Here is a 23,969-nt window from a genome sequence, read left to right as displayed (position 1 = left end):
AGTTCGTGATGGTATACATGGAGGTAGTGCTGTGTGGAATAATAAGGTTGGGTTGGGTATATATACTAGCGGTTTTACTGGCTGCCAATGCATCTACCCCCCCCCCTTAACAAATCTATGGATAATATTGCTGAACATGTCAAGCTCTATGATCCTAAATAACATAGCTTTGGGAAGATCTGGTCTATTGATACTGTCTCTCTCAAAATACCGATCTGGACTGAGCAATTTTCCGGCTTGATACAAGGCTTAGCATCAACCGTTCTGCAGAGTCTGAATTAAAATGACAAATTGTTACATTCTATAATCCGAAGAAGTCCATAATTATCATCATCCTTCACCTGACTCGATTGCAGGGGTTTGGCTTGCTGGTCAATGTGTGTAATTGAGCCCTAATTCCGGCCTTCCGATATACTACCTGGTGTAACTATGCCTTCGAGATAATCCGAAACATATCTACGTACTTTTTATCGAGATTGAAGAGTCCACTTGTCACAGCATGGATCAGCAACATCGGTCATCGAAGTGTATCTGGGGTATTTCAGAATATAGAAAGCCAGTATAAACCCCGAGTATGAAGACCCAAGGCAAGGGGAAAGTACAAAGAGAAAGGCCAAGAATACGCTTAGATCCCGATGTACGAATAACGGACCTCCGGCATCTATCTATAGACATCTCGAGAGGGATAGATGCAGGTATCAAACTCTTCACCAGATTCTGTGCGTGTGCAACAGGGAGACTAGTACATAGATAATTTATACAAAAGCCGCTCTTATCTCTCTAGTGACCGTCCTTATTGAATTGCTAGTTACCTCTATAGTCTGAGCCACAAACGCAGGTTGACATGAAGTCGACAATATTCTTGATTCTATCATTATGGAGAAGCGTCCATCACGTCCAAGCAGCGGCCGTGTTCGCTCACTTCATGGTAAAACCCTCCTACTACAATCTATATCTCTGCTAACCTCTATCAACCCCAGGTATACAACTCGGAAAACTTCACAGTATATGACTGGGAAGTCAACATTGCAGAAGCACAAAAGGCCCACATCGACGCCTTTGCCCTAAACATCGCATACAACTTCCCAACCAACAACCGCTCTCTAGCAAACGCATTCACCGCCGCAAACGCCCTAAACTTCCAACTCCTCTTCTCATTCGACTACGTAGGCAACGGCGCCTGGCCAGAAGGCGAGGTGATCGGCCTACTCCGAAAATACGCAAACAACCCAGCCTACTACCACCACAACGGCAAACCCTTCGTCTCAACCTTCGAAGGCTCCTCCAACGCCACAGACTGGGCCACAATCAAAAAGTACGTAGACTGCTTCTTCGTACCGGGCTGGTCCGCCCTAGGCGCAAAGGAAGCACTCGCCGTCGCCCCAGGCGTTCCAGACGGACTATTCTCCTGGGCCGCATGGCCCGAAGGCCCAGCCCCGATGGAAACCTACATCGACTCAACGTACATGCAGTGGCTCAAAGACACCGGCGAGCTGCCGTACATGATGCCCGTCTCGCCGTGGTTCTACACGAACCTGCCCGGCTACGGCAAGAACTGGATCTGGAACGGCGATAACCTGTGGTACGACCGGTGGCAGCAAGTGATAGCGCTGAAGCCGGACTTTGTGGAGATCATCTCGTGGAACGACTACGGCGAATCGCACTACATCGGCCCGCTGCATGAGGGTGCGTATGCGACTTTCGAGATCGGAAAGGCTAGCTACAATTACGCCACTGGACATCCCCATGATGGCTGGCGCGATTTCTTGCCTTTTATCATCGATGTCTATAAGGGTGCCAGGGCGAATGTTACTACCGAGGGCGTTACTGCTTGGTTCCGTCAGGCACCTGGGACGGCTTGTAACAATGGTGGCACTACGGGTAATACAGAGACGCACGGGCAGGAGGAGTTCCCGCCTACGGAGGTCTTGAAGGATGAGGTGTTCTACTCTGCGCTGCTGCGGTCTGCTGTGGATGTGGATGTGTCGGTTGATATTGGTGGCGTCGTGCGGGAGGGGAAATGGAAGAATAAACCACACGGTCCAGTGGGCCTTTACCGTGGCAGTGTGCCTTTCGACGGTAATACTGGACAAGTTGTCGTGACGGTGTCTCGTCGGGGAAAGACCATCGCTGAGATGCGGGGTGCATCGATCTCGGACTCGTGTCTGGATGATATCCAGAACTGGAATGCCTGGGTTGGCACCGACTTTGCTAACAAGACAACTTCACGTCGTCCGCCGCCTTCGCCGACTTCGACTGCGGGTTCTGCGGCTTCGGCTCTTTTGGCGTTGGGAAGGATTCCGTTTACGATTATCTTTGTGGCCCTACTTGCAAATATGGTGACTGCGACGGCGACGCCTGTTCAGCATGAGAAATCACTTTTGACTGTCCCGATCTCGGAAGTTTCCCCATCGGTCTATAGTGCAGGTACCGACAATGGCGATCTTGGAAGCCTATATAGCCATGGAACTACCTATGGGTTATATCCAATCAACGGCTATACCTGTACCACGACAGCGGATGCTCCAGTTACGCCTTTCGTCTCAACCGATGCCACGGCTTTCGCATATGACGCATCTTGGAAATTGGACTGGTCTTGAAAGCAGCGGTGGTATTGGACTTATGGCAGGTATGTGCGATGGGCATCTTGATAATCACTACATGATATGTCGAATAATACTGGCGTTATAAGATACGGAGAACCGCATCGATCGATATGTCGGTGACCGTTAGTTATTTCCTAAGGCTTTGAATTGTTATCGAATCTATGTAATCCCTAAATGAAAGAGAAGAGCAATATCATGAATAACTGGGCCAAACTCCCATGGTTTCTCTAGGGCATGTAGACATGCTAAATTATATCAAAACAAAATCAGCAGACATGGTATACATATCATCTAAGCTTGAAATCTATGCCTCTACAGAACCATAGCAGCACATCATCTAAATTGATGTCTGCATCTATCAATAACTCGATATAACTAGCCTGCCACCTTAAGACACAACATGTACCATAGACCCAAGAAAAGAAATACGACAACAGAAGAAAAAGAGGAGGGAACCCCGTAACCTGAAATTGAAACCCATATATACTGGACAAAAGAAAATAGAAATAGACACAAGAAGTAAACCAAGTGATGTGGGAATAGATGAGTGCAAGCAATGCCAGGAAAATGCAGCAATGAGGTAAAAGGCCGAAAAGAAAAGAAAGAGAAGAGAAGAGAAATATAGACCACAACCACAACCACAGCCGGCAAGCCCCTCTTATGGCAAGATAGGCATATCCACGATCTTCAGGAGCTTCAACTTCCCAAGCCTCACCTTAACCGCCGCCCAGCCCGTCTTAAGTCGATGCTCAACACGTCGATCCCCCCCTCAACCGCATCCAGATAAGCAGCATGCCCAGCATAGCAATATCAACCACGATCTGCCGCACAGCAACCCAAATCATCCACTTCAGCCAAGCGAACAGACCAGATCGACGACGCTGCGCAACAGACCGAGCTTCCATCTGCTCACGCACAGCAGCAATCTCAGCCGTCATTTTCGTCAAGGCCTGCTCGACACGGCGGCGCCAGCGACTGTCTTTCCTGGGTTGATCTGAATGGGAATCTCGATGCGGCAGACCATTCCCACTGCTGTCCATACTAATACCAGAAGCAGGATTGCGTCGATGTTTGGGACGGTGATGTGAGGAGACGTCGGTATGTGTATGTGTGTTGGAGACGGAGTTGGAGCTAGTATGATCGGGGTCATCGTCGTCGTGGTCGTCTTGATCTCGTTCTTCATATAAGCTATCACGAGCTTCCTCAAACTCCTCAGAATCCTCATCCTCGTCCTCATTATGTCTTCCTCCATCCTCGCTATTTTCCACAGACCCCCTCCGTCGCCGGTAATATTCTTCTTCCTCCGGCTGGCTCACAGGACTAAGAACCCGTAATCTCGAATCCCGATCCCGTCGACTGGTATCATCCCGTCGAGCAGGACGGTCGTAGTCCTCCTGCGCCAATCGACTCCCAATACTCCCGTACGCACTGCGCGATAAGGGCGGGACACCGACAGCATTCAGCGGGCTGGAACCGGACGACGAGGCGGCGTTGAACTTGATCTGGTCCCAGACGAACTCGAGCTCCGCGACTAGCTCGCATGCTTCGGGTGTTCGGGAAGCGTATTCGTGCATCGTGTTGATGAGCGTCGAGATGTATCGCCGTTTGGCTTCGGTGCGCGACAAGTCGCGCTGCGCGTACCATGCATCCCTAGCCAAGACATTGTAAGCGTGGTGGTCGGATGCAGAGAGGGAGAAGAAGCTGTGTTTCATAGACCGAGCAAGATCCACATCAAGAGCTCCTTCCCCGCGCGTTTCGGACATACCATTTCTCGCACTCCGCGTGCACCTCCGGCGTGTTCCCAATCGGGCGATCCATTACTCCCTCCACGTCCCCCTCTGACCGAATATTAGTCCCTCTGATTCCGGTTTCCCATTGTGTTTCCGGTATTGTGGGCACTCACCCATACTCTGTTTATACAAGCCATATAGGGCCAACCGCTCGGCAGCGGGAGGTCGCGCGGTGCCGGTCCGGGGAATCCTCTTAACGGTATTGAGGGCATGAACAAAGACTCGATCTGGGATGGTGGGTGTCAGTGAGATCCAAACGCATGACGCAGGGCGCAATCTGCACACGCACCTACAGAGTCCGACATGACGCGATAAGCGGTCCGGTTTGCCCTGTCTTCATGGGAGCGGGGTTGGGCATCGGCTTGCGCGGGTCCTCATGGGGAGCGTATAAGACTGGAGATAGAAATTTGGGGATATAGCGATGATTGTTTTTGGCAGAGAGATGTTAAGAAGGGTGGTGTTTTGGGGAATTGGGATTGAAGGTTGTTCCGATAGGAGATTGGAGATTCCCGAGGTCCCCTGTGGTCTGATTGTGATCTTCCCCGGAATGCTGTCTTCTTTATTTTTCCCCAGATTGAAAAGATTTACTCCAATCAAAATGTGGAAGGAAAGCCAGGAGATTATCTGGAGATGGCGTGTGTTGGGCCGCGGCTCTCGGCGATCGTCAGGGCACCTGTGATTGTCGGCGATTACATTCAAACACTGGAGGATAAGGAGGATAATTGTAGTATAAGTTGAATTGTTCTTTTGTTATTATTTCTTAAACATATAAATAGCAATAGAATATAAAAAGAATATAAAACTCCCTACTCGCTCGGCAACTTCTTCATCGTCTCCAACGGTTTCTCCGCATCCACGGGCGTCCCCGTCATAAGCTCCGTGGCTGCGCGTGCCTCGTCACCACTGACAGGAGGTCCAGTAAAGTGCTTACGCGCATAAACGAAGTACCAAAAGATACTAATACCAGCAAATCCAGCAAAAACAACACTGGCATAGTTCATAGACTCCGGGGTAACAGGCAAGGTAACAGGCATACAGAAGAGAGCGACAGCCAGAACAATCCAGGCAATAGTAACGCAGTTGATGGCGAATCCAAAGCGACCGAGGGAAAACGTGGAACCTTTCACATCGCGACGGCCCCGGACCAAAGAGATCAAAATCGGGAGACCGTACGAGGTCGACAGACAGATAGTAGCCACGCCAGTGAAGGAGTTGAACGCAGCCGTGGAACCGAAATAGATCAGGCCGAGCAAGCCATCCACGACCGCCGAGAGCACTACAGCCCACACAGGTACATCCAATTTCTTGTTCACCCGACGCCAGAGCTTGAAGCCCGGAATGGCGCCGTCGCGCGCGAATGCATACGTGCAGCGACTGGCAGCTGTGAGGGATCCAATGCCGGCGAACAACATGATGCCCAGAATTAAGAAGAGCAAGCCGAAGCCACCGCCCGCTGAACCAGTCACCGTCTTAAAGAGGAGGCCGATCGGCTGACCGCTGGCTACTTCGCGCAGCATCTGAACGTTGGGCATCACGAATAGAATCGGAATCAGGTAGAACAGACCAGTGATGCCAGCAGCCACCACAGATAACACGATTGCCTTGGGTACCTCGCGGTGTGGGTTCTGCACCTCTTCGCACATGGCAGCGACCATTCCGTAGCCTGTCAGGGTGTATGCTGCCTGCAGCAAACCCACGAAGAAGGCCCATCCATCGGGCCAGCCGCTGGTGGAGGCGTCATAGTGAGCGAAGACGAATTCAGCGTCTCGGCGGTCGTCAGCCATTGTCAAAAGCGTGACGAGAATTACGATGACGCTGCCTGCTGTCCAGAAGATGCAGACTTTGTTGATGAGATCCAGATAGCGCGATAAGAAGATGTTGACTAGGGCGCAGAAGAGCATAACTGCCCAGAACATCAGTACGGTCTGCCACGCATTGGCAACGAAGGACTCGTCGAAGATGGAGATGGCGCTGAGGATCAGCTGGCCACCGGAGAAGATGATGCTGAGAGTGACGGTCCAATTGCCGACGAGAGTTAGCCATCCGTCGATAAAGGACATCAATGGTGCCCAGCGGCGCGTTGAGAGCATCGCGCTCCAGTAGTACACGCCTCCTGCTGTTGGGTATACGGCGCAGATCTCGGCGAGAGAGGCGGCGATAGCAATTGAGATCAGAGAAACAAAGACCCAACCCCAGATTATGGTGACGGATAGACCGTCGGCGAGGGTGATGTAGAGAGTTGTGCTCAGTCCGAAGGGGGCTGCCATGATAGCAAAGGATAAGCCGAGGATGCTCAGCATGCTCAGGTTACGTGGTAATTCACTCTTGTAGCCCATACGGGCCAATGCCTCATCGGCGGAGGCATCCTGGGAATTTCGCATGGTGAATGTGTTTGGAGAGTCCAGATGTTACCTGGGTAAGTGATATATTATATCTAAGACAGGCTTAACCCCGCATGGAAGACATGGCGCGGTCCGGGACCGCGCACTAACAAGGTTTTGATGAGGCGAAAAGGGATTATCTGAATTGAACGAATGACATTCTTCTACGGATTAGGCTTATCATTGTTTATATCTCTACTACTGACTGGAAAGGTCTTGTGACCTAATAGCATAATACGATAAGACACGGCATTTTGACCCACTTAATATTCCCCTATTCCCTTGACCATTATCTCAGATATCAAGACATTAAAATAGTATTCAGTCTATATCACGTGGGAATGCCTGGTATTCCCTGCCATTGAGTTCAAGGTCAGCCTGCATCAGATCCCTTGATGGAAACATGCGGAGTACACTATGAAGTAAGGAGTAGCATATCTAACATACGGAATACTTAGCCGAAGACATAGTACCTAATTAAATGCCTCTAACTACGGAGTACATACGGAGTACACCTGAGCAATCTAGTCTCATTATAACCATCCCGTCAACCCTGGGCCTTCCAACCGAGAGAGACACCGTACAAGGCATAACATAAGGCGGAGATCCCCAGTAGGAACCGAACACGTTTGACATCATAAGATCTGCAGCGGGGTTCCGTGCCAAACTATATATCACATAGTGTGCACCGTAACCATGAGCGCGGCAAGATCAAGAACCCTAATGGGAAGAGAACAAATTTACAGGACAGCCAATACATGTACCTACATGTCCTCTGTACACGGCTCGATAAGGAACTGACTACACCTTACTCCGTATATGGCCTACCAATCTACGAGGAAAGCTAAGTTTATAATGCGGGGGCTGGGATGAGGTTACAAGTTGGTGCTGTGGGGTGAGTGGACACTTGAAATCCAACAGATTTGGCTGAAGAGGGAAGGAGAATACCTAGGAACACGAGAAACCTACTCAGGCTATTCAAATACAGTCTACACTCGAAAATAATATTTGAATGATTCATTGCACACATACATCAAGGTCACGCGAGGTGACGGCTGCCACATCAGGAACATGCTGCGAAGACTCCACCGATGATCCAGGGAGACTGAGCAATCGATGAGCGCCAGGATGGATATATCAACAGGGAAGGGGGGGGATTAGATCAAAGGTGAAATCCAGATCCACACCCTTCCTTCGGAAGTTGTAGGGCAGGGTAAAGGGGGGTATCAAAGGGGTAAAGCACAAATGTCATCCAGTGATCTCGCTGGGGTGAAGAAAAGGAATTTTTTTCTTGTTTGATGAGATATCTAATAGAACAAAGGGGGGAGATCAGTGGGGGTGGGGGAGGGGGGAAGAGTATGGGCGAAAGTAGGCCCTAGTGTTGAAAGGGGCGAGAGAGAAAGATGGTGACGGGAAAAGGCTGGATTTTTTTTGGCCGCAAAGGAACCGTGCAAGTTGAACTCCGTCTATATGACCATGCAAGTAGTCAAGTAGGTCAGTCGGGCCGCCTTTTCCGAGAAGTCGCGCCTTGAAAGGAAAATAATGATCGAAAAGAAATGAAAATGCGCTGAGTCGTGACCAGCCAGCTAGTGCCAACTCCAAATCGTAAAAGAAACATGACCGTGGTGATGGAACGATCGTCAATCGAGGTCGGATGAAAAATCAAGAAAACGCCCATTCATGCAGTGTCGTCAGTCCGGTGAAGTCGTTACATGAGATGCAAGTACAGTCGCAGAGGCAAACGCGAGTTAGAAAGGTCAGAAAGGTGACGAGGCCAGTGACGAGACCAACATCTATGGACTTAGTCCAAGGTCATCATTCATGTCGGGCCCAAAGCCTGCCATATCGACGGAGTGCAAGGATCCAGGCCCTTGCCCAGGGAGATGTCGGAGGATGCATAGTCATGTTTGAGTCGGTCGTGTGGTCCGAAGAGATGTGGTCCGAAGAATGGTCGGTTCTCGTCATTGGGAGTGTTGCCATCCCCGCCAACCCACGGCCCGTTCTGCCAGAAGCGGGTATTCGCTTGCTGATCTCCGAACAAATCGTGATGGTCGGGATGAGGGTCTGGGCCATGGATGGGGAACTCATTTGGCGACTGGAATCGTAGATGCGACCGACCGAAACTGGAGCATGGAGAATCTGCGTGGAGCGGCATATCTAGACCAGAGAGAAGGGGAGGATCCTCCACCGGGGTGATGTCAATCGTCGGATTTTCCGTTTGCTTTGCGAGAGCCGCCGACAGCCGGAGATTTGAGGATGAACTTTGCCGGCTGTGACTAGCCGACCGCTCAATTGCACGCTGCACGAAGCTACCACAGGTCTTCAGTATTTTTTCTTGATGCTCCTGTGAAAGACTGTTGAAGTAATCGTTCGCCAGTGATGGCTTGGGCGGGTCATCTGCCGCAGGAACCAAACCGTAGGTAGTCTTGGCATATTCAGAGAGGCCTGACGGCATGTTGTAGGGAGACTGATAGACATTGGGTGCCAGCGACCGCTGCTGATCAAGGTAGGCATATTTCCCAGGCATCTTGGCAGCGGCCACGCTACCTCGATCAACCGTCTCCTGCTTGATACCCTCCGACTCCTTCTTCTGAATTACATCCAGTCGCTCCCGGTGGCTGACCAGCGAGAACCGGAGCATTTGAAGGAGCCGAGTGACCTCCTCCGACCGCATGTTCAGAGTCTGAGGCGGCAGCAAGGTCCCATCCGCAGCCCGAGGCTGAACCCGTTGCTGAGCCATGGCTAGCTCCAGCTTCTCGAGGCCATTGGCGGGTGGTATTGAGCCCATCGGACCCAACAGGGTCTCTACCACCAATTCGGGGCTGACGATAGTGTATCCGGCAAAAACATTGGCATGGTCGGTAATCTGTGCTAGCCGGCGGCGAGCAATGAGTTCTCGGACATTGGCAAAAGTATTGGTGGATGGGAGGTGATGCTGCTGCTGAGCGTGCGACTTGACGACCGAAGGATAGGGGGCATGACGGGCAGACTGATTGGGTAGGGTTCGAAAGGCCGACGGCATCGCAGGAGCACCAGCAGCAGCACCGGCAACAGGGACAGAAGGAGGGGGAGGGGCGAGGTGCAAGGCAGAAGAGGGCGGTCGGGATTGTAGGTGAGGGGTGTTGACATTCGGGTGAGAGTAAATATTTTGCTGGTTCTGCTGATTTGGCTGGTTCAGGTTTCGCTGGTAGGGAGGGGCAGGGGCGGTGGCAGCATAATGAAAGTGGTGGGGTGAGATCTTCGATGCACGAGCGCTGACACCCATGCCAAGCGACTTGACGCTGTCCAGGAAATTGGCCCGAGGGTTGTGGATGGACACGCTAGGGTTGTGCGTATACTGTGCCCTACTTTCGGTGGACTGCATGCCCAAATAATACCACATCTGCTCACCCTGAAGGTTGACCGTACTGAGTGGGGCGAATTGGTTCCTAGTTCCATCCACTGTTTCGAATTCGGCCCACTGATAGGGAGATCGTGAATCGCCGAATGCACTCCCTGCCGCCGGTACCGCTGATTCTAACTCTTTTCGCTGTTCGGGTTTTCGCGCTAGGTGGGCTGGGAGGGGTTGGATTCCTAGTGCGAGGGGTGTGAAATTGCTCTTGCGAACAACGAGCATCCAGCGATAAGGCATTTCAATCACATCTCTGTAGATTTGTTAGTGGGAGGGGAATAAAAAATAGGGGGTTTTTTTTTTTTAAAAAAAAAAAAACAACTTACCCTCTTGGGAGCACCTTGAGCAAAAGACTCCGCTCCGAGGGCCGATTTTCAAGAACAATGGCGCCATTAATCTCCTTGTCGGCTTGGAATTGAATCAAATTCCCTTGCACCAAACGACGAGCCGATTCGATTACCCGACGATCCACATCGGACGATTCACCCAGGACTCCATTGGGCCGCTTCTGACGATGGAATTTGCATTTCAAATCCACACTCGGAACTGAGTATTGAGTACCATCATCGGCAATCACAGCAATCGCACCGTGTTCAACTTGAACACCTGCCAAAAGAGCACACGTTGCATGATAAGCGCGTGTGCATTTTCCGAAGTTACACTGGAAGCAGGCACCGCGGACTTCGCGGCAAAAGAGACATTTGAGGCCCAGGCGAGCCTTGGGGATCTTGTCAATGTCACACACAACTTCCGTACCAGACGCGTCACGGAGAATTGTGGTCTCTTCAATGAATGCGGCACACCGTCTATGTGCATGCCCTTTACCATCTTCAGTCGGAAGAAGATCCTCATAGTCCAGATTGTTAGGGCACAGCAAACACGGGAGCTTCCGTGGCCCTTCTGGGTGGAGTTTGGGTCGTTTGGTGTTCGGCCCGTCATCCGGATTCTTCCGCTTTCGGCCACGAGTGGATGACTTCTCAGGCACACTACGTGGTGGTGTAAGAAGATCTGAAGCACCTTCGAATCCATCGAATTCGCTTTCGAATCCACCATAGTAGTCAGGTGTGCTCTCGCCACGTAGCTTGCGTTCAATCTCGTCCACATCGATCCAGACACTGTCCGCTTCGCAGTTGCACTTTTTAGCGATACGAGCATAGTCTAACCATTGCTCGGTCGCGAAGTTGACTGACTCGGCGCAATTGTATCCGATGTTATATCCAGAGTGGTATCCATAAGGGAATGTAATGACAAACTCCCCTTCGTAATGAACCAATCGGTTAACGGTGATCCCGTATTGTGATTTGAGAAGGCTGGGCGAGACGAGATAGGTTTTGTGCCGAAGGAATTGATCGCAGTTCTTCGCATCGCTCGACCAGATGCTGCGCATGGCCTGTTCAAAGCGAGGTGCATCTTCTTGGGAGATGCTGTACCACTGCTTGGGGGCACCGAAGTGGATGTAGTTGATGCTGTACAGGTCTACATCCTCAAGATGCCAAGCAAAGGTAGCCTTCCACATGCCCATGTAGAGATAAGCGGTGTTGACTCCGGGAACTTTCTGCCCTAGAACGTCGAGCAGATTAGGCAATTTGGCGACATTCCAGGTTTCTGTAGAATCTTCGAAGAGTGAACCGGGCATGTCGGCTCCGTACATCGGGTTGTTGTACATGAGCGACTTCCAGTAATTAGTCTCAAGCTCCTCACATCTTTCTGCAGTGTATTCTTCGTGATCGTGGATCCGGTAATCAAATCCTGTGTATGCCTCCTCGTCGACTTGATCCATAGCATCGCCTCGGTTGTTCTTTCGGCGTGAGGTCACGGACTTGGGCTGTCGTCCCTTTGGCTTTGTGGTAGGTAGGGACTCGCCTTCACTCAAGTCTTCGGTCTTAGGCTGCACGGGATTGGTCTCGGGTGATACAGGCGTCGGAGGACCCTCCAGTCTGGACTTTTCAGTGTCATCTGCAGGGGGCTCCTCTTTGACCTTGACCTGATTTGCCCGCTTAGGTGGACGGCCAGGCCGGCGCTTCTGACCCTCGGGCCGGGCAGACGGGGGTCGTGGTGTTGGGGCGGCACGGTTAACGCGTTCTTGGTTTCGGCGTCTCTCTCCTCGGCGAGCGGGGGGTTGGTGGCTGCTTTCTTCACATAGACCCTTCCACTGAGGAAGATTGTACGAGCGTTGACGTTCGATGTTGGCTTGAGTGTATGTGCCGTGGGATCCGTGGAACTCTTGCATGATGGGGTTCTTCACCCGAATTTTCTTTACTGCCTCGTCCAGCGGTGGAAGAGACTCGGACCTTCAAGAACAACGTCATGAGCACAGTGATCCGGATTGGTCAGAAATTGATCAACTCACCATTCTTTCGGAGGAACAACTTTCACGATGCCTGCCTGCATTCCATATTTATCGATTTTGTTGATGAAGCCCTGGAAGTCTCGGAATTGGTCCATTGTCTAAAACCATACCAGTCAGCCTGACTCTAAAAGGTGTAGGCTTTACTGCCCAGTCTGCCGTAGCAGGCGAAATCTCGAACGCCGGGCCATCGGGCAGCCGAGGAATTTGCATTGTACTCACCGGCTTGAAGACAGGGATCTTGCCGCCGCCATAGTAATGATCGGGTTCAATCTCTTCAACTTCCTCGGCCTTCTCCTCCACTTCCTCCTGCTTGATCTTGATTGTATCGGGTGCCGGGGCAGATTGATGGTCAAGCTCGAGGTCAGATAACTCGGAGGGCACGCCTTCGGGCGCTTCCTTCTTGCCGTTGGCACTGTGCGGCGGAGTGATAGAGACGGATTCGACGACAGGTTCGCCTCCGAGCGAGTCGCGCTGCGACTGATCGAGTGCTGTCGCCATTATCGAGGGCAACAGAGGAAGGTTGGGGAAACGGTTGATCGGATGGTAGTTGCCGTCGTCGGATAGTGCGACCGCTGATCGACGGCGAGAAGGGAGTATTTCCCAGCGGTCGGGGAAATTGGAAGCAAGCGCTGCGACCGAGCGGAAGGAAGTGGGATAAGGTTGAGGTCAGAGGGCACCAGTATTGGTGTATGAAGGTTGTTGGTACACTTAAGGAGTGTACGGAGTACAGCGGAGGTAGTTGAAACGATTGCGATAAGCTTTTCGGATGATTGTTTTTGCCTAAACTGAACGGAAACGCGAGATGTCTTAGTCAAGTCACCTGTGGAAAACAAGAATTTATCAGGCAAAAGATGACAGAGACCGGTAGGTGCAGGTGTAGTCAGAGGAAACCCTTAAAGCAAAAGCAGCGCTAGGTTCTCCATGGAAAAGGTAGGAGTGCAGCAGTACCAGAAATAGACCAATCATGCAGGTGCCTGTGACGCTCGAAGGTGGAGTGCACGATGGGCTGATACTGAAAGGAGAGGCAGGGGCAGGTGGGCACAGGGTGAGGAATGATGGGCTTGAAATTGGACAAATCAGAGTGCTAAGATGGGAAGGGTGGGAATCGTCCGATCAGAGAGCAAAGTGGAGGACTTTGGCCTGGGCGCCTAAGGAGCCGCGAAATGATTTGTACCGTATCCGGCCTCGGACGGGTAAAAGGATTGCCAGGTCTCAGGGGGGAAAGTTGATTGCAAGCAAATTCAAACTCACCAAATCACTGGAATGGCAGTCGACGCCTGCGAATCCAAGGAAATGAAAAGGAGCAAAGGTGGTATCCCGATGGTTAAGATAGAGCTTGGTCAAAGCACCTTGAAGCTTTTGGGTTGGGTCACATGATAAGTATGTAATTAAAATTATGTAATCCTTCTGTCACTTACGTGTTACTTTACCGTTATTTGCGCACTCAACCATACAAATATTTGTCAGGTATTGTCACAGGACATCAGCCAATCTCGGATACCATCGGAGCCGACCTCTGTTTTCTCCCTTGATGAGATCAGTGATCAACATTCAGACTAACTGCATGTGTTTTCAATTAAACCCGGTATTCGCATTCTACAGCACAAGTCCAAGATAAGTTCTGGTTACTGTTGTATCTTCTATTAATTCCAAGCTATAAACCTTGAATTGGACTCTAACCATGCGATTTCTATATATCCATCACTTGGTCTCGAGAACACTTCTCTCCATATTAATGAAGCCAGACCTCCAGGGCTGGTATAAACTTTCATTAGTCTCTCCGTGATATCTTGTGGCATTATCATTCGTCTTACGCTCTTTGGATCATCAGTTTCAGTATATTACCCCGGATAAATAAAGGTCCGGGTCAGATGAGGCTCTGCGCTTTCGGTTGGGATATGTACATCGTGCGTGTGTAGATAAGTAAGGGTGCATTGTCTGCCTACAGCCAGGTGAGATATAGCTTATATTTAGAAGTACACAATATACAACCTGAACATACATTGATTGCAGGTTGTTGTACATGTAATGGAAATTAGATCAGAGTGGACCATGTCGGTCTTTCTTTGGAAATTAAATTGTAGATCTGTGGATGTATAAAGGGCCCGTTGTTTTGGATTTCCAAAATCTAATATTAGTTAGAACATTGAGATCATCAAGGCGCTTGGATCACCCTCTGTATGATCACCTATCCACTCATCTATTGCACCCATTCATCGAACAGCTTGGTATCCAAATTAGTATATCCATCGACAACCTCCAGTCCCCGCAGACGTTCCTGTTCGATGCGCTCCCAGGTCCACTCTTCAACATCCCACGAATCAGTATTCTCCTTCTGCTGCTTATCCAGTGTCTCCTGGCTAGGAATCTGGTCATCGTTTATCTTCAATACCTCCCGAACCAGTGTTTCATCCACGCCTCCCATGGCCGTGATACCTTCACCATTACCAGGAGTTCCAACGTCGGAAGTCTCGGCTGAGAACTCCGCATCGGCTAGTGCGGTCTTGGCTTCACTCTCTGGGGGCGGCGTGGGGAGGAACCCGCTAGCGCGCAGAAGCCGCTCTGGGGGAACAGTAAGCCGACCCTTTTTAACCACGTACTTGCTAACGGCCACAGCAAGGACTACCTTTTTCGCCGCCACTGCGGCGTGCAGGTCGCATGAAGCAGGTCAGGATGTACATCCACTTTGCATCCCAAGAGATCACCTTAGAGTGCATCTCATATAGTTCGAATGGTTTGATTTCGCGCTTGAATGTGCAGTAGACAGATCCGAGCACGATCAGGACTGGCTTGCGCCTTGGCGCCGGCTTTCCCTCTTTCTTGCTTGCGGCTAGGAACTCCTGGTCTAGCTCCTTGCTCACATTGCCGACTCCAGGACTGTAAATTCGGCTCACGAGCGCTGTACGCGAAACATCCAGATCCGTAAAGTAAGTGCTGTTTGATTTGTGCAGATTGTAATCGGTCTCTAGCAACGGTGTGCGAGATGTGACCATGCATGGCACAAAGATGGGATGTGTTGGTTTGCCTCGGGAGTCCAGGATAAGCCTCCCCTTTGGGAGAAGTGGCGCACTGGGTTTCAAACGCAGATTTCCTACGAAGTGATACAACAGGCGGAACTGTTGACTCGGTCAGTAGTGTAACGTGTCGTGGAGAGGAAGTCAATTCTGACGGCCGAAAAAGGGGCAAAGGAAAGCTTACATGCCAGACAAATGGGAGATTTTTTAAGTTAATCACTGCCAGAAGCAAGGCCAGGTTTCTCCATGAGGCGAGCGACGTTACGCCTGCTAGTATTTCGCGTGTATTCTCCATAATTAAACCCCAGGTATGGAGTCACAGGTAAATCAACAGAGAAGAGAAGATCCGATGGTTTGATACAGGTACACTCGACAAGGCTTGACTAGGATATGCTCCGGCTCATCTATAGATGTCTCGGGAGATAAGAACTGTTGGAGTCAGGGAGACTTGAGCAAAACGCATTTAAAGAGGGACAGATGTATCATAAGGAATGAATGTGGACCCAAGTTCACCTGAATTGATGAGTTCCCCAAAGCCGAGCCTGCCGATCACAGATGACGACCATCGTGAATTCCCCTTTTGTTGGGAGCCGAGGCCAACAACTAGTGGACCCACGTGATACCGTGATTACTCATGGTGTCTAGGTGCGCCCCGGCCGGGGCCAGGCCCGAAGGTCGCCCTTGAAGGCTGATGTAGGGATGGCACTCAAGGACATGTTCTAGTCTCAGAGCCTTTCTTCGGTGATATGGAGTAGTTGACATTTGATTAATTCTAATGGTAGACCATTGTTAGCATAGCGATTTCACTCCGACTTTCCTACGCTCAAGTTTCTCGTTGGCATCAACCACTACTTATCATGACGCGCTGCCCCAAGGGATTCCCTCTGAATAATGCGTTATTTCCATGGCCGAGTGCCTTCCAATTAGCTACTTCGCTATGGCGCTTGCGGCCCATATACCCCCCTTGGAAGCCTGAATTTTGCCTCGCGCAATCGAGCGCTGCCCTTATTCAACAGTCACGTTGCATGGCGAAGGAGATACGCGAGCCCATCGTCTTGAATACAACTGGGTTGACGGAGCAGAGTCACTTGAAAAGTATAAACCAGGAGGCTATCATCCTATTATAATAGACGATGTGCTTCACGGGCGATACCGTATCGTTGACATGCTTGGATTTGGAGGTTATTCAACTGTTTGGCTAGCCCTGGATAATTGCCTGCATCGCTATGTCGCTGTTAAAGTCGGTATAGCAGATTCCGCTCTGCACGAGACCAATATTCTCCGAGCTCTCGCAGATCCAGGACATGATGCTATCCCCACCCCACTAGATGAATTTGAGCTGAATGGCCCCAATGGAACACATCTATGCTACACCATGACACCCGCGCGATGCAATCTTCGCGAAGTGTCTTTTAGTCGTCTCTTCCCTCGTGAAGTTACGCGGGCGCTATCAGGCGGCCTCGCGCTGGCCATTGCTTATATGCATTCACGGGGCTATGTTCATGGAGATGAGTGATGGAGCTTCTTGGTGAAATGGTTCATCCTACTTAGCTAACTTTTAATCAGATATCCACCTTCGCAATGTCCTAGTCAAACTTCCATCAAATTTTGATCACCTTTCGGTTGAGCAGCTATATGAAGAGTATGACGAGCCTGAGACAGTCTTCGTTAAGGAACGTGATGGGAAGCCCCTTCCACCAAATGTCCCAGCGAAGGCAGTGATACCACTTTGCCTTGGGAAAGATGCAGAAGAATTCTTACTATCTGACACACACCTACTTCTGAGTGACTTTGGTGAGACATTTGCCCCGGACCTGGAAACTCGCCGTGGGGAAGACTGCCACACACCTTTAGCAATGCGAGCGCCAGAAGCTCGATTTGGACCCCAGGCCCCTCTCTCTATATTCAGCAGACATATGGAGCTTGGCAACAATAATCTGGGAGATTCTTGGTATGAAGGCAATTTTCAGCACCGACTTTGCCTCCGCAGATGAGCTAGTATCCCAAAATATCGATGTGCTGGGTCCTATGCCACCGAGTTGGTGGACACTGGCGGGAGCGAGGCCAATTTTTTTGACGATGATGGACGCCCAAAAGAGGGCCGCTACGTATGGCCCGGAATTGAAGAGGTCTTTGAAGAAGGTGTGTAGAAGTATCGACGAAAGCGTGGATGCGAGTTTGACAGGGACGAAGCAGCTGCTATTATTGATTTGATGCGGCGAATGTTTGCATTCCGGCCTGAAGAACGGCCAACAATCCAGGAGGTCCTACAGTCAGACTGGATGGTTAAATGGGCGTTGCCTGAATTGGAACGCAGTTCGCAGATGGAGTAGATAGGAGCCTATACTTAATGTATTCATCCAAACATGTACATGCCTGTATATCTTGGCATTCACCACACTATAAACTATAGATCTGTGATCCGAGATTCATGAGAAACTTGCTGAGCTTGTTGAACCTCCAATATTTTATACTTTCCCGCATGCAAATATCAAAAGGAACACTCGAGCATGAAATAGTACCCGTCATATACCATCTGAGGTTCATTAGGATGGTGGGAAACGAAACGTCCAAATTGTATAGAGGAAAGCAACTCCGGAGGATAAATCAAAACATCAAGAAACATGGCAAAGTCGAATAAAGGTATAATCGAAAGCAAAACGACCATACACAGTAAATGAGGACGAAGCATCGGCAGTCTGTTGTACTCTCAAGTTAGTTTTGGCTGATTGCCTACACTTATCCCCCCATCAAGTCAGAATAGAGCATGATCGAGTTTTCTAATCTCAAAGCTGGTCTCTGCTCCAAATCATCCTTCTTGCCGGCCTCAGTAACTCCTCTTCCCACTTGCCCATTGCTTCCCAGGCAACCCCAATCGTCTGTTATCGTCACTCCATTTCTCTGGTATTGATAACTAGCAAATTTGACCAACACCTCGTGTACCAGGCAGTTTTATCGTCAAACCTCCCTCCTAGGTCCCGAAGAGTAACTTCTTCGTTTACCGTCCTCGCTTCTGCTCGTCTCCGACAACCCACCCCTTTCAACGGCCCAAAACCTCGAGGATATTGATCATGTCCGACGATATCACGCTCGCAGGTTATCTTTTCAAGCGCCTTCATCAAGTTGGCCTGCACACCGTGCATGGCGTCCCTGGAAATCACAACCTCGCAGTACTGAGAGAAGCCACTGATGCAGGGCTTGAATGGGTCGCACACCGTCGCGATCTTAGTGCTGGGCTTGTCGCAGATGGATATGCACGAGTCAAGGGTATCGCCGCCCTGATATCTTCGTTCGAGAATATTATGCTATCGTCGCTCTCAACGGCAATCGCTGCCTCGTACCAAAATAGGATCCCAGTTGTGCTTGTCATTGGGACGCCTCAACGCAAGGCACAAGCTCAGGCTTCCAAATTCCACCATTCATTTTTCGACGCGCAGCCTGATATCCCGCGACTGCTTGATAATTTCCAAATACTCGCTGACTGCTTCGAGAAGATCACCATCACGCAGGAGTTTCTTGTTGACCCTGGTGAGGCGACTGCCCAGATTGATACTGCCATTCGAGGATGTATCATGCAATCTCTGCCTGTTTACATTGAATTGCCGGAAGACTTGGTCAACTGTATGGTACCAGCTAAGGGACTCGTTCAGCGCTTGGACTTCACAACTCCGCCTCACGATACTGAGATGGAAAACACGGTAGTGGCCAGCATCATGAACAAAATTAGACACGCACAACGACCCCTGATCCTCGTGGATGCGGGTGTTCCATCTTGTGGTCTTATTAAGGAAGCGAACCAGCTGGCGAAGACGACTAGATTTCCAACCGCTGCGACCCAGTTCAGCAGAGGTGTTGTAGATGAGACACTTAAAAACTTCCATGGGGATATCTCGGATTTCGATATGTACGGTTCATATTTCAGATCTTCCGACCTAATCCTCCTGATTGGACCACTGAATACCACTGAGTGGGCTGCGACTGCCCTGTTCGAGGCGAAGACAGCACAAACCGTCACGTTCAACAGAAATTCTGTTGTCATCGGAGACCAGAAATACGAGCTCTTTTCTAGACCTGTGCTCCAGCAGATTCTAAACTGCCTGAGTGAGAGGAAAGTCCGTGACCTCTCGCCCTACCCAACTTTACCCAATTTCCGCGACAGCATTGATATGCTTCCAACTCAGAAACAGCAGTCACTCCTTCAACATGACATTTATTGCACATTTTGGCGACGGATGTCCCTTTTCTTCCGTCCAGGCGACATTATCTTGACCGAAACCCCCGAAGCCCAGGATGGAGCACGCTGTTTTGTTTTGCCGCGGGATACAATCTTGATCAACCCTGGTGCTCGGAAGTTCCCCGGACACATGCTTGCTACCACCTTGGGTGTTGCTCTGGCTCAACAAGATCTTGCCAAGACAAACTACCTCTTTTCACGCGGACGAACAGTCCTCTTTACAGGAGCTGAGGGTTTGCAAAAGGCTCAAAATGACTTGAGAGCCATTATCGATAAGCGGCTCAATCTCATCATGTTCGTCATTAATGAAGGAGCACCCATCATTGAAAGTCTAATGCACAAAATGGAATACCAACGACAAGATTCTGATCCCTGGCAATATTCAGAGTCTGTTTCTTTCTTTGGAGCCCCCCCAGACCACATCTTACCCAGTCTCCGTCACCATAGCCAGAACATGGAGCGACTTTGATATCATCACCCACGATGAGATGATGCAATCCGGGATAGGGCTGCACGTTGTGGAGTTCATGATCAAACCGGGAGATCCAGCTCAAAGCCCGTGCCTCCTTGCTGAGGTCTACGGCCCGCCCCCGAGCCCTTTTACCTTGAAAAAGTATCACCTCAAGCAAGATTGAGCGCCGTGGTAATGGGATAGTAAAGAAAAGTCCTTTCGGAACTGAAAGCTGTAAGATTAGACAAGATATTTTGCAATACGATGTCCAGTTATCACAACTGTGCCCACAAACCGTAGAGAATATTAAAAACACCATGGAGAGAAAAACACATAAATATACATAGAAATAGATAACATCTTTCTGAATTATGTGACATTCAGCCACCATCTATACAGTCGATAACTCTCGCATCATAGCCCACATAGTAAACTCCTCCAACGAACCCCAGAAGCCAGCAGGGCACTTTTGGCTACCAACAACAGTGAACCCCTGTTTTAACCAGTAGGCACCAGTATCTTCTTTAGCAACTCGAATCATAATCCGTAACGGAGACGACAAATCCTTTCCATTGGCCTGATGCCGACGCAAAATCTGCTCTTCACACGCCGTCACAAGATGTCCCGCAATACCTCTGCCGCGGTATTTTGGATCTGGCGGGAGAGCAACAACAGCTAGCTCGTAGTTTTCCGGGACAGGCATGGGCATGTCGATGAAGCATCTGATCAACAGATCCATTATTGGCTGCATCTTCATTCTCGACAGAGTTTGTATCATGTCCGTGTTTGGTGGTAGGCATCCAAAGGCCGTCGTCTTTCCATTTCTTCATACTTGCGGTCCCGATCACCTCGATCTTTTGACGTTTTCCATCTCCGACAAGTGCCACCGCGGTGAATCCGTCTGCACCGAGCTCCTTGGGTAGATCGGAGTCGGCGTGTAGTCGCGTCTTGGTTGTAGTGAACTTTATTTTGACCGTGTGGCTGACGCGATAGCTGGCGTTCACCATGTGTGTGAGATCTGAGATCCAGGGTTGATTGAGGAGATCTGATGATGCATAGACCTTGATATGGAAGGCCATCTTGGGGTCCATGTTTGGAGCTGGAGTTGGTTCGAGGCAATTGAAATTGGCCAAGCGAAATCAATTGCTATGCAATTTCCAATGTGGGGTTGAACACCCGCATGGACGGAGCTAATGAGTCACAGAAACCCGAGGATCATCTCCGAGGTTATACAATAGCCCTAACCATCTCTATTCTAGGTGAGGTGACAGCGCGATTTACAAGTCTCTTTGGACTAGAAAATCTGGAACAATAGATGATTTCTTCGGCATTTTGATCTGTAGATACGAAGTAATGCTACAGAATTTGCTGTTGCAGAAGGCAAACAAGGGCTTCAATAGACTATGAATGGCTCAACCACAATCACGGTGGCCCGCAAGTCAGAGCAACTTCAAGTTAGAGCACATACTGTTATGAGTGAGTATATGGTTCAAAAACAAAAAAAAAAAGGTTGCAGTAAGGACTCACCGGAATGAAGAGGCTCGGAACCTGCTTCTCGTACTCCGCCCATGTGGCCCCATACTTGGTTTTACACTTGTTGATATCCCTCATAGCACGGTGGCCAATCATGACCGCGAAGAACACAGGGTAGAACCAGGGAAGTGGACTGTCGAACCCGGTGATCAGTGCCCACGACAAAGCGAAAAACATATCGCAACTGTAATGGACCTTGCGAGCCAATCCGTACCACCCATCAACAAAAAGGATATCGCCATCCTCCGTCACGAGTGTCTTCGGGTTGTGGATATGTCGCCAAGGAAGCTGGGGGAAGGTGCTGCGCTCAACCATTTTGCCTCGCTCCATCATGCGGAAGGCGTTCTTCTGGCTATTTGCAGTGTCCCAGACCCAGTAGACGCAAAGATAGGCCACGGACCATACGATCAATGCATTTTTGTTCCACGCATATGACGATGGGTGGCGATTATCCAGGTAGAGAACGCAGTGGCAGTAAGACATGGGAACACCAGCCATGTTCCAGAAGATCAACAAGAAGCCCAGTTTCTCCTGGTACATGTCCCATGTTGTGGTGATGAGGTGTTCTGCCTTGGCGCAGGCGTTGGCGTAAAGGAAATGTGCCATGACAAGGAACAAAACTTCACCAGATACGTAACCGTAGAGTTCATATTGGCGAGTGGCAGCCGCGCAGCTCAAACCCAAGAGCATGAACCATGGGATACGGACTTCATAGAACATCTTAAAGTCCAGGATCCCAAACAAACGTGGGTTCAGCTCAGCTCCCATGAAGAAATCATAGATCGGGTAACCGGTGATGCGGTGCTGGGCACCACGAGCAAATGCAGAGAAATAGGCGAAAAAGCTGACGAGAAACCCGGAAAGGATCGCCACAGACATCAGAGGACCGAACTCATCCAGGATAGTGTAAATGGGGAACAGACCAGTGTAGTGTAAAAAGACCATGTTAAAGATTGTGAAGTACAAGCTACAGTAGGCCGAGCAATAATACTTCAGCCTCTTGCCTTGCAGATGACGAAGAGGCTTCCCGTAGCAGGTGAAGCCGGGCATGAGGATGTAGCATGCTGCCTCGAAGATGTAGAATGTCCAGTAGATGCGCCACGCCCTGAAGTGTGGGAACGCACCGGTGTAGACAAGGTGACACAGATGCTTTCCGAAGTCCATCCAGGACTCTCCGTTTTGTGGCAGAGGTAGCTTCCCATCATAGTAGGTTGCGCCGATCCACATGTACCACATCAGCAACGGGAAACCAATCATGAGCGCCAATGTTCCGAGTGAACCGCCGAATTCGAATTCCCCTCCGTAGTCCACTTTGGGGTCCATGCCGGGGATCCACCCCCCAGAGATTTGCGCTTGCTTGAAGTCATCACGAGAATTTGGTTTGTCGACAACCTGGTCGTTGCCATGCTTTCGGCAAGACTTGACTTGATCATCCATCTTGAGAACTTGAAATACGATATTAATTGAATTGATGGAAACCGAGGAACGGACGCCAACAAAGTACACTCACAGTCAAAGAATAGCACAAGCTGATACAGGACAAAGGAGAAAGAGGAAAGGAAAGAAGAAGGATGAAAGGGAAAGGTAAGAAGAGGAGGAAGAGGGAGGAAATGAGGAAATAGGAAAGAGGAAGGAACGAGGAAGGAACGGAGGGCCTTCGGATTACAACCTTGGGAAGGATCAGGCCGACGCAATGATACAGTTCCCGTTTGGGTTTAGACCCCGCTGACCTTATCCCAATTAGGTTTAGATCCCGCTACTAGCGTTGCCTGTAATTAACCTTGAAACTGATTCTTACATTCGGTCTTATGTATTTCATGCCTACATATAGGTAGCTCAGATAATTCGATAACGAAAAACATTCGAAATTCACCTGCATGTATAGAATACAGCATTATTAGACCTCGATGTTCTTCCTTGGTTGTTGAGCATAGAAAAGTTCGCCCAGCTTTTTGCTTTGTAGATTAACCTTGCATACTGAAGGAGTAAACACCGACAACCCGACTTGTCCGTTCTCGAGCTCCTCAGATTCCATGTCCTTAACATACCATATAATGATACGTTTACGCATCGAGGCATTGCTTACATGCAGCTTGTCAGACCTCTCTCTGCCCCTTTGAGATCCTTTGTTCCTTTGTCCCCATGAATCTACTAATAGTGATTTGTGGCATTAGTTGGATCATAATAATGGATACAGAGACAGCTCTCGTTCTGCTCCT

General features: G+C 49.9%; 9 protein-coding genes across 9 annotated transcripts; 3 read left to right on the top strand and 6 right to left on the bottom strand.

Annotated features, from left to right (window-relative positions):
* Positions 1 to 925: 925 nt before the first annotated feature.
* N7519_011512 (glycoside hydrolase family 71 protein) lies at positions 926 to 2,600 on the top strand (the record flags this gene model as incomplete). Its single annotated transcript, XM_057298285.1, has 2 exons — positions 926 to 928; positions 981 to 2,600. The coding sequence occupies 2 exons, from the start codon at positions 926 to 928 to the stop codon at positions 2,598 to 2,600; spliced, it is 1,623 nt and encodes a 540-aa protein (XP_057146167.1).
* Positions 2,601 to 3,355: 755 nt separating this feature from the next.
* On the bottom strand, positions 3,356 to 4,701 carry N7519_011511 (acyl-CoA-binding domain-containing protein; the record flags this gene model as incomplete). The annotated part of the gene is made up of 4 exons (XM_057298284.1): positions 3,356 to 4,307; positions 4,372 to 4,444; positions 4,510 to 4,623; positions 4,686 to 4,701. The coding sequence occupies 4 exons, from the start codon at positions 4,699 to 4,701 to the stop codon at positions 3,356 to 3,358; spliced, it is 1,155 nt and encodes a 384-aa protein (XP_057146166.1).
* A 501-nt stretch (positions 4,702 to 5,202) lies between these two features.
* On the bottom strand, positions 5,203 to 6,777 carry N7519_011510 (putative GABA permease; the record flags this gene model as incomplete). Its single annotated transcript, XM_057298283.1, has 1 exon — positions 5,203 to 6,777. The coding sequence occupies one exon, from the start codon at positions 6,775 to 6,777 to the stop codon at positions 5,203 to 5,205; it is 1,575 nt and encodes a 524-aa protein (XP_057146165.1).
* A 1,819-nt stretch (positions 6,778 to 8,596) lies between these two features.
* Positions 8,597 to 13,016, bottom strand: N7519_011509 (putative jumonji family transcription factor; the record flags this gene model as incomplete). The annotated part of the gene is made up of 4 exons (XM_057298282.1): positions 8,597 to 10,421; positions 10,495 to 12,459; positions 12,519 to 12,616; positions 12,663 to 13,016. The coding sequence occupies 4 exons, from the start codon at positions 13,014 to 13,016 to the stop codon at positions 8,597 to 8,599; spliced, it is 4,242 nt and encodes a 1,413-aa protein (XP_057146164.1).
* Positions 13,017 to 14,718: 1,702 nt separating this feature from the next.
* Positions 14,719 to 15,511, bottom strand: N7519_011508 (uncharacterized protein; the record flags this gene model as incomplete). The annotated part of the gene is made up of 2 exons (XM_057298281.1): positions 14,719 to 15,080; positions 15,145 to 15,511. The coding sequence occupies 2 exons, from the start codon at positions 15,509 to 15,511 to the stop codon at positions 14,719 to 14,721; spliced, it is 729 nt and encodes a 242-aa protein (XP_057146163.1).
* Positions 15,512 to 16,697: 1,186 nt separating this feature from the next.
* On the top strand, positions 16,698 to 17,865 carry N7519_011507 (uncharacterized protein; the record flags this gene model as incomplete). Its single annotated transcript, XM_057298280.1, has 4 exons — positions 16,698 to 16,962; positions 17,099 to 17,483; positions 17,532 to 17,674; positions 17,729 to 17,865. The coding sequence occupies 4 exons, from the start codon at positions 16,698 to 16,700 to the stop codon at positions 17,863 to 17,865; spliced, it is 930 nt and encodes a 309-aa protein (XP_057146162.1).
* A 738-nt stretch (positions 17,866 to 18,603) lies between these two features.
* N7519_011506 (uncharacterized protein) lies at positions 18,604 to 20,235 on the top strand (the record flags this gene model as incomplete). Its single annotated transcript, XM_057298279.1, has 1 exon — positions 18,604 to 20,235. The coding sequence occupies one exon, from the start codon at positions 18,604 to 18,606 to the stop codon at positions 20,233 to 20,235; it is 1,632 nt and encodes a 543-aa protein (XP_057146161.1).
* A 373-nt stretch (positions 20,236 to 20,608) lies between these two features.
* Positions 20,609 to 21,308, bottom strand: N7519_011505 (Acyl-CoA N-acyltransferase; the record flags this gene model as incomplete). The annotated part of the gene is given in 2 exon segments (XM_057298278.1): positions 20,609 to 20,871; positions 20,888 to 21,308. The coding sequence occupies 2 exon segments, from the start codon at positions 21,306 to 21,308 to the stop codon at positions 20,609 to 20,611; spliced, it is 684 nt and encodes a 227-aa protein (XP_057146160.1).
* A 364-nt stretch (positions 21,309 to 21,672) lies between these two features.
* Positions 21,673 to 23,187, bottom strand: N7519_011504 (uncharacterized protein; the record flags this gene model as incomplete). Its single annotated transcript, XM_057298277.1, has 2 exons — positions 21,673 to 21,684; positions 21,745 to 23,187. The coding sequence occupies 2 exons, from the start codon at positions 23,185 to 23,187 to the stop codon at positions 21,673 to 21,675; spliced, it is 1,455 nt and encodes a 484-aa protein (XP_057146159.1).
* Between the last annotated feature and the right edge of the window lie 782 nt (positions 23,188 to 23,969).

The sequence above is a fragment of the Penicillium mononematosum genome, assembly GCF_028829835.1.
Source record: "Penicillium mononematosum strain IBT 11891 chromosome Unknown utg000005l:1.0-9366267.0:1.0-9372171.0, whole genome shotgun sequence".
NCBI classification, from domain to species: domain Eukaryota; kingdom Fungi; phylum Ascomycota; class Eurotiomycetes; order Eurotiales; family Aspergillaceae; genus Penicillium; species Penicillium mononematosum.
Note: the sequence above shows the minus strand (reverse complement) of the source record. Positions and strands in the feature narration are given on the sequence as shown.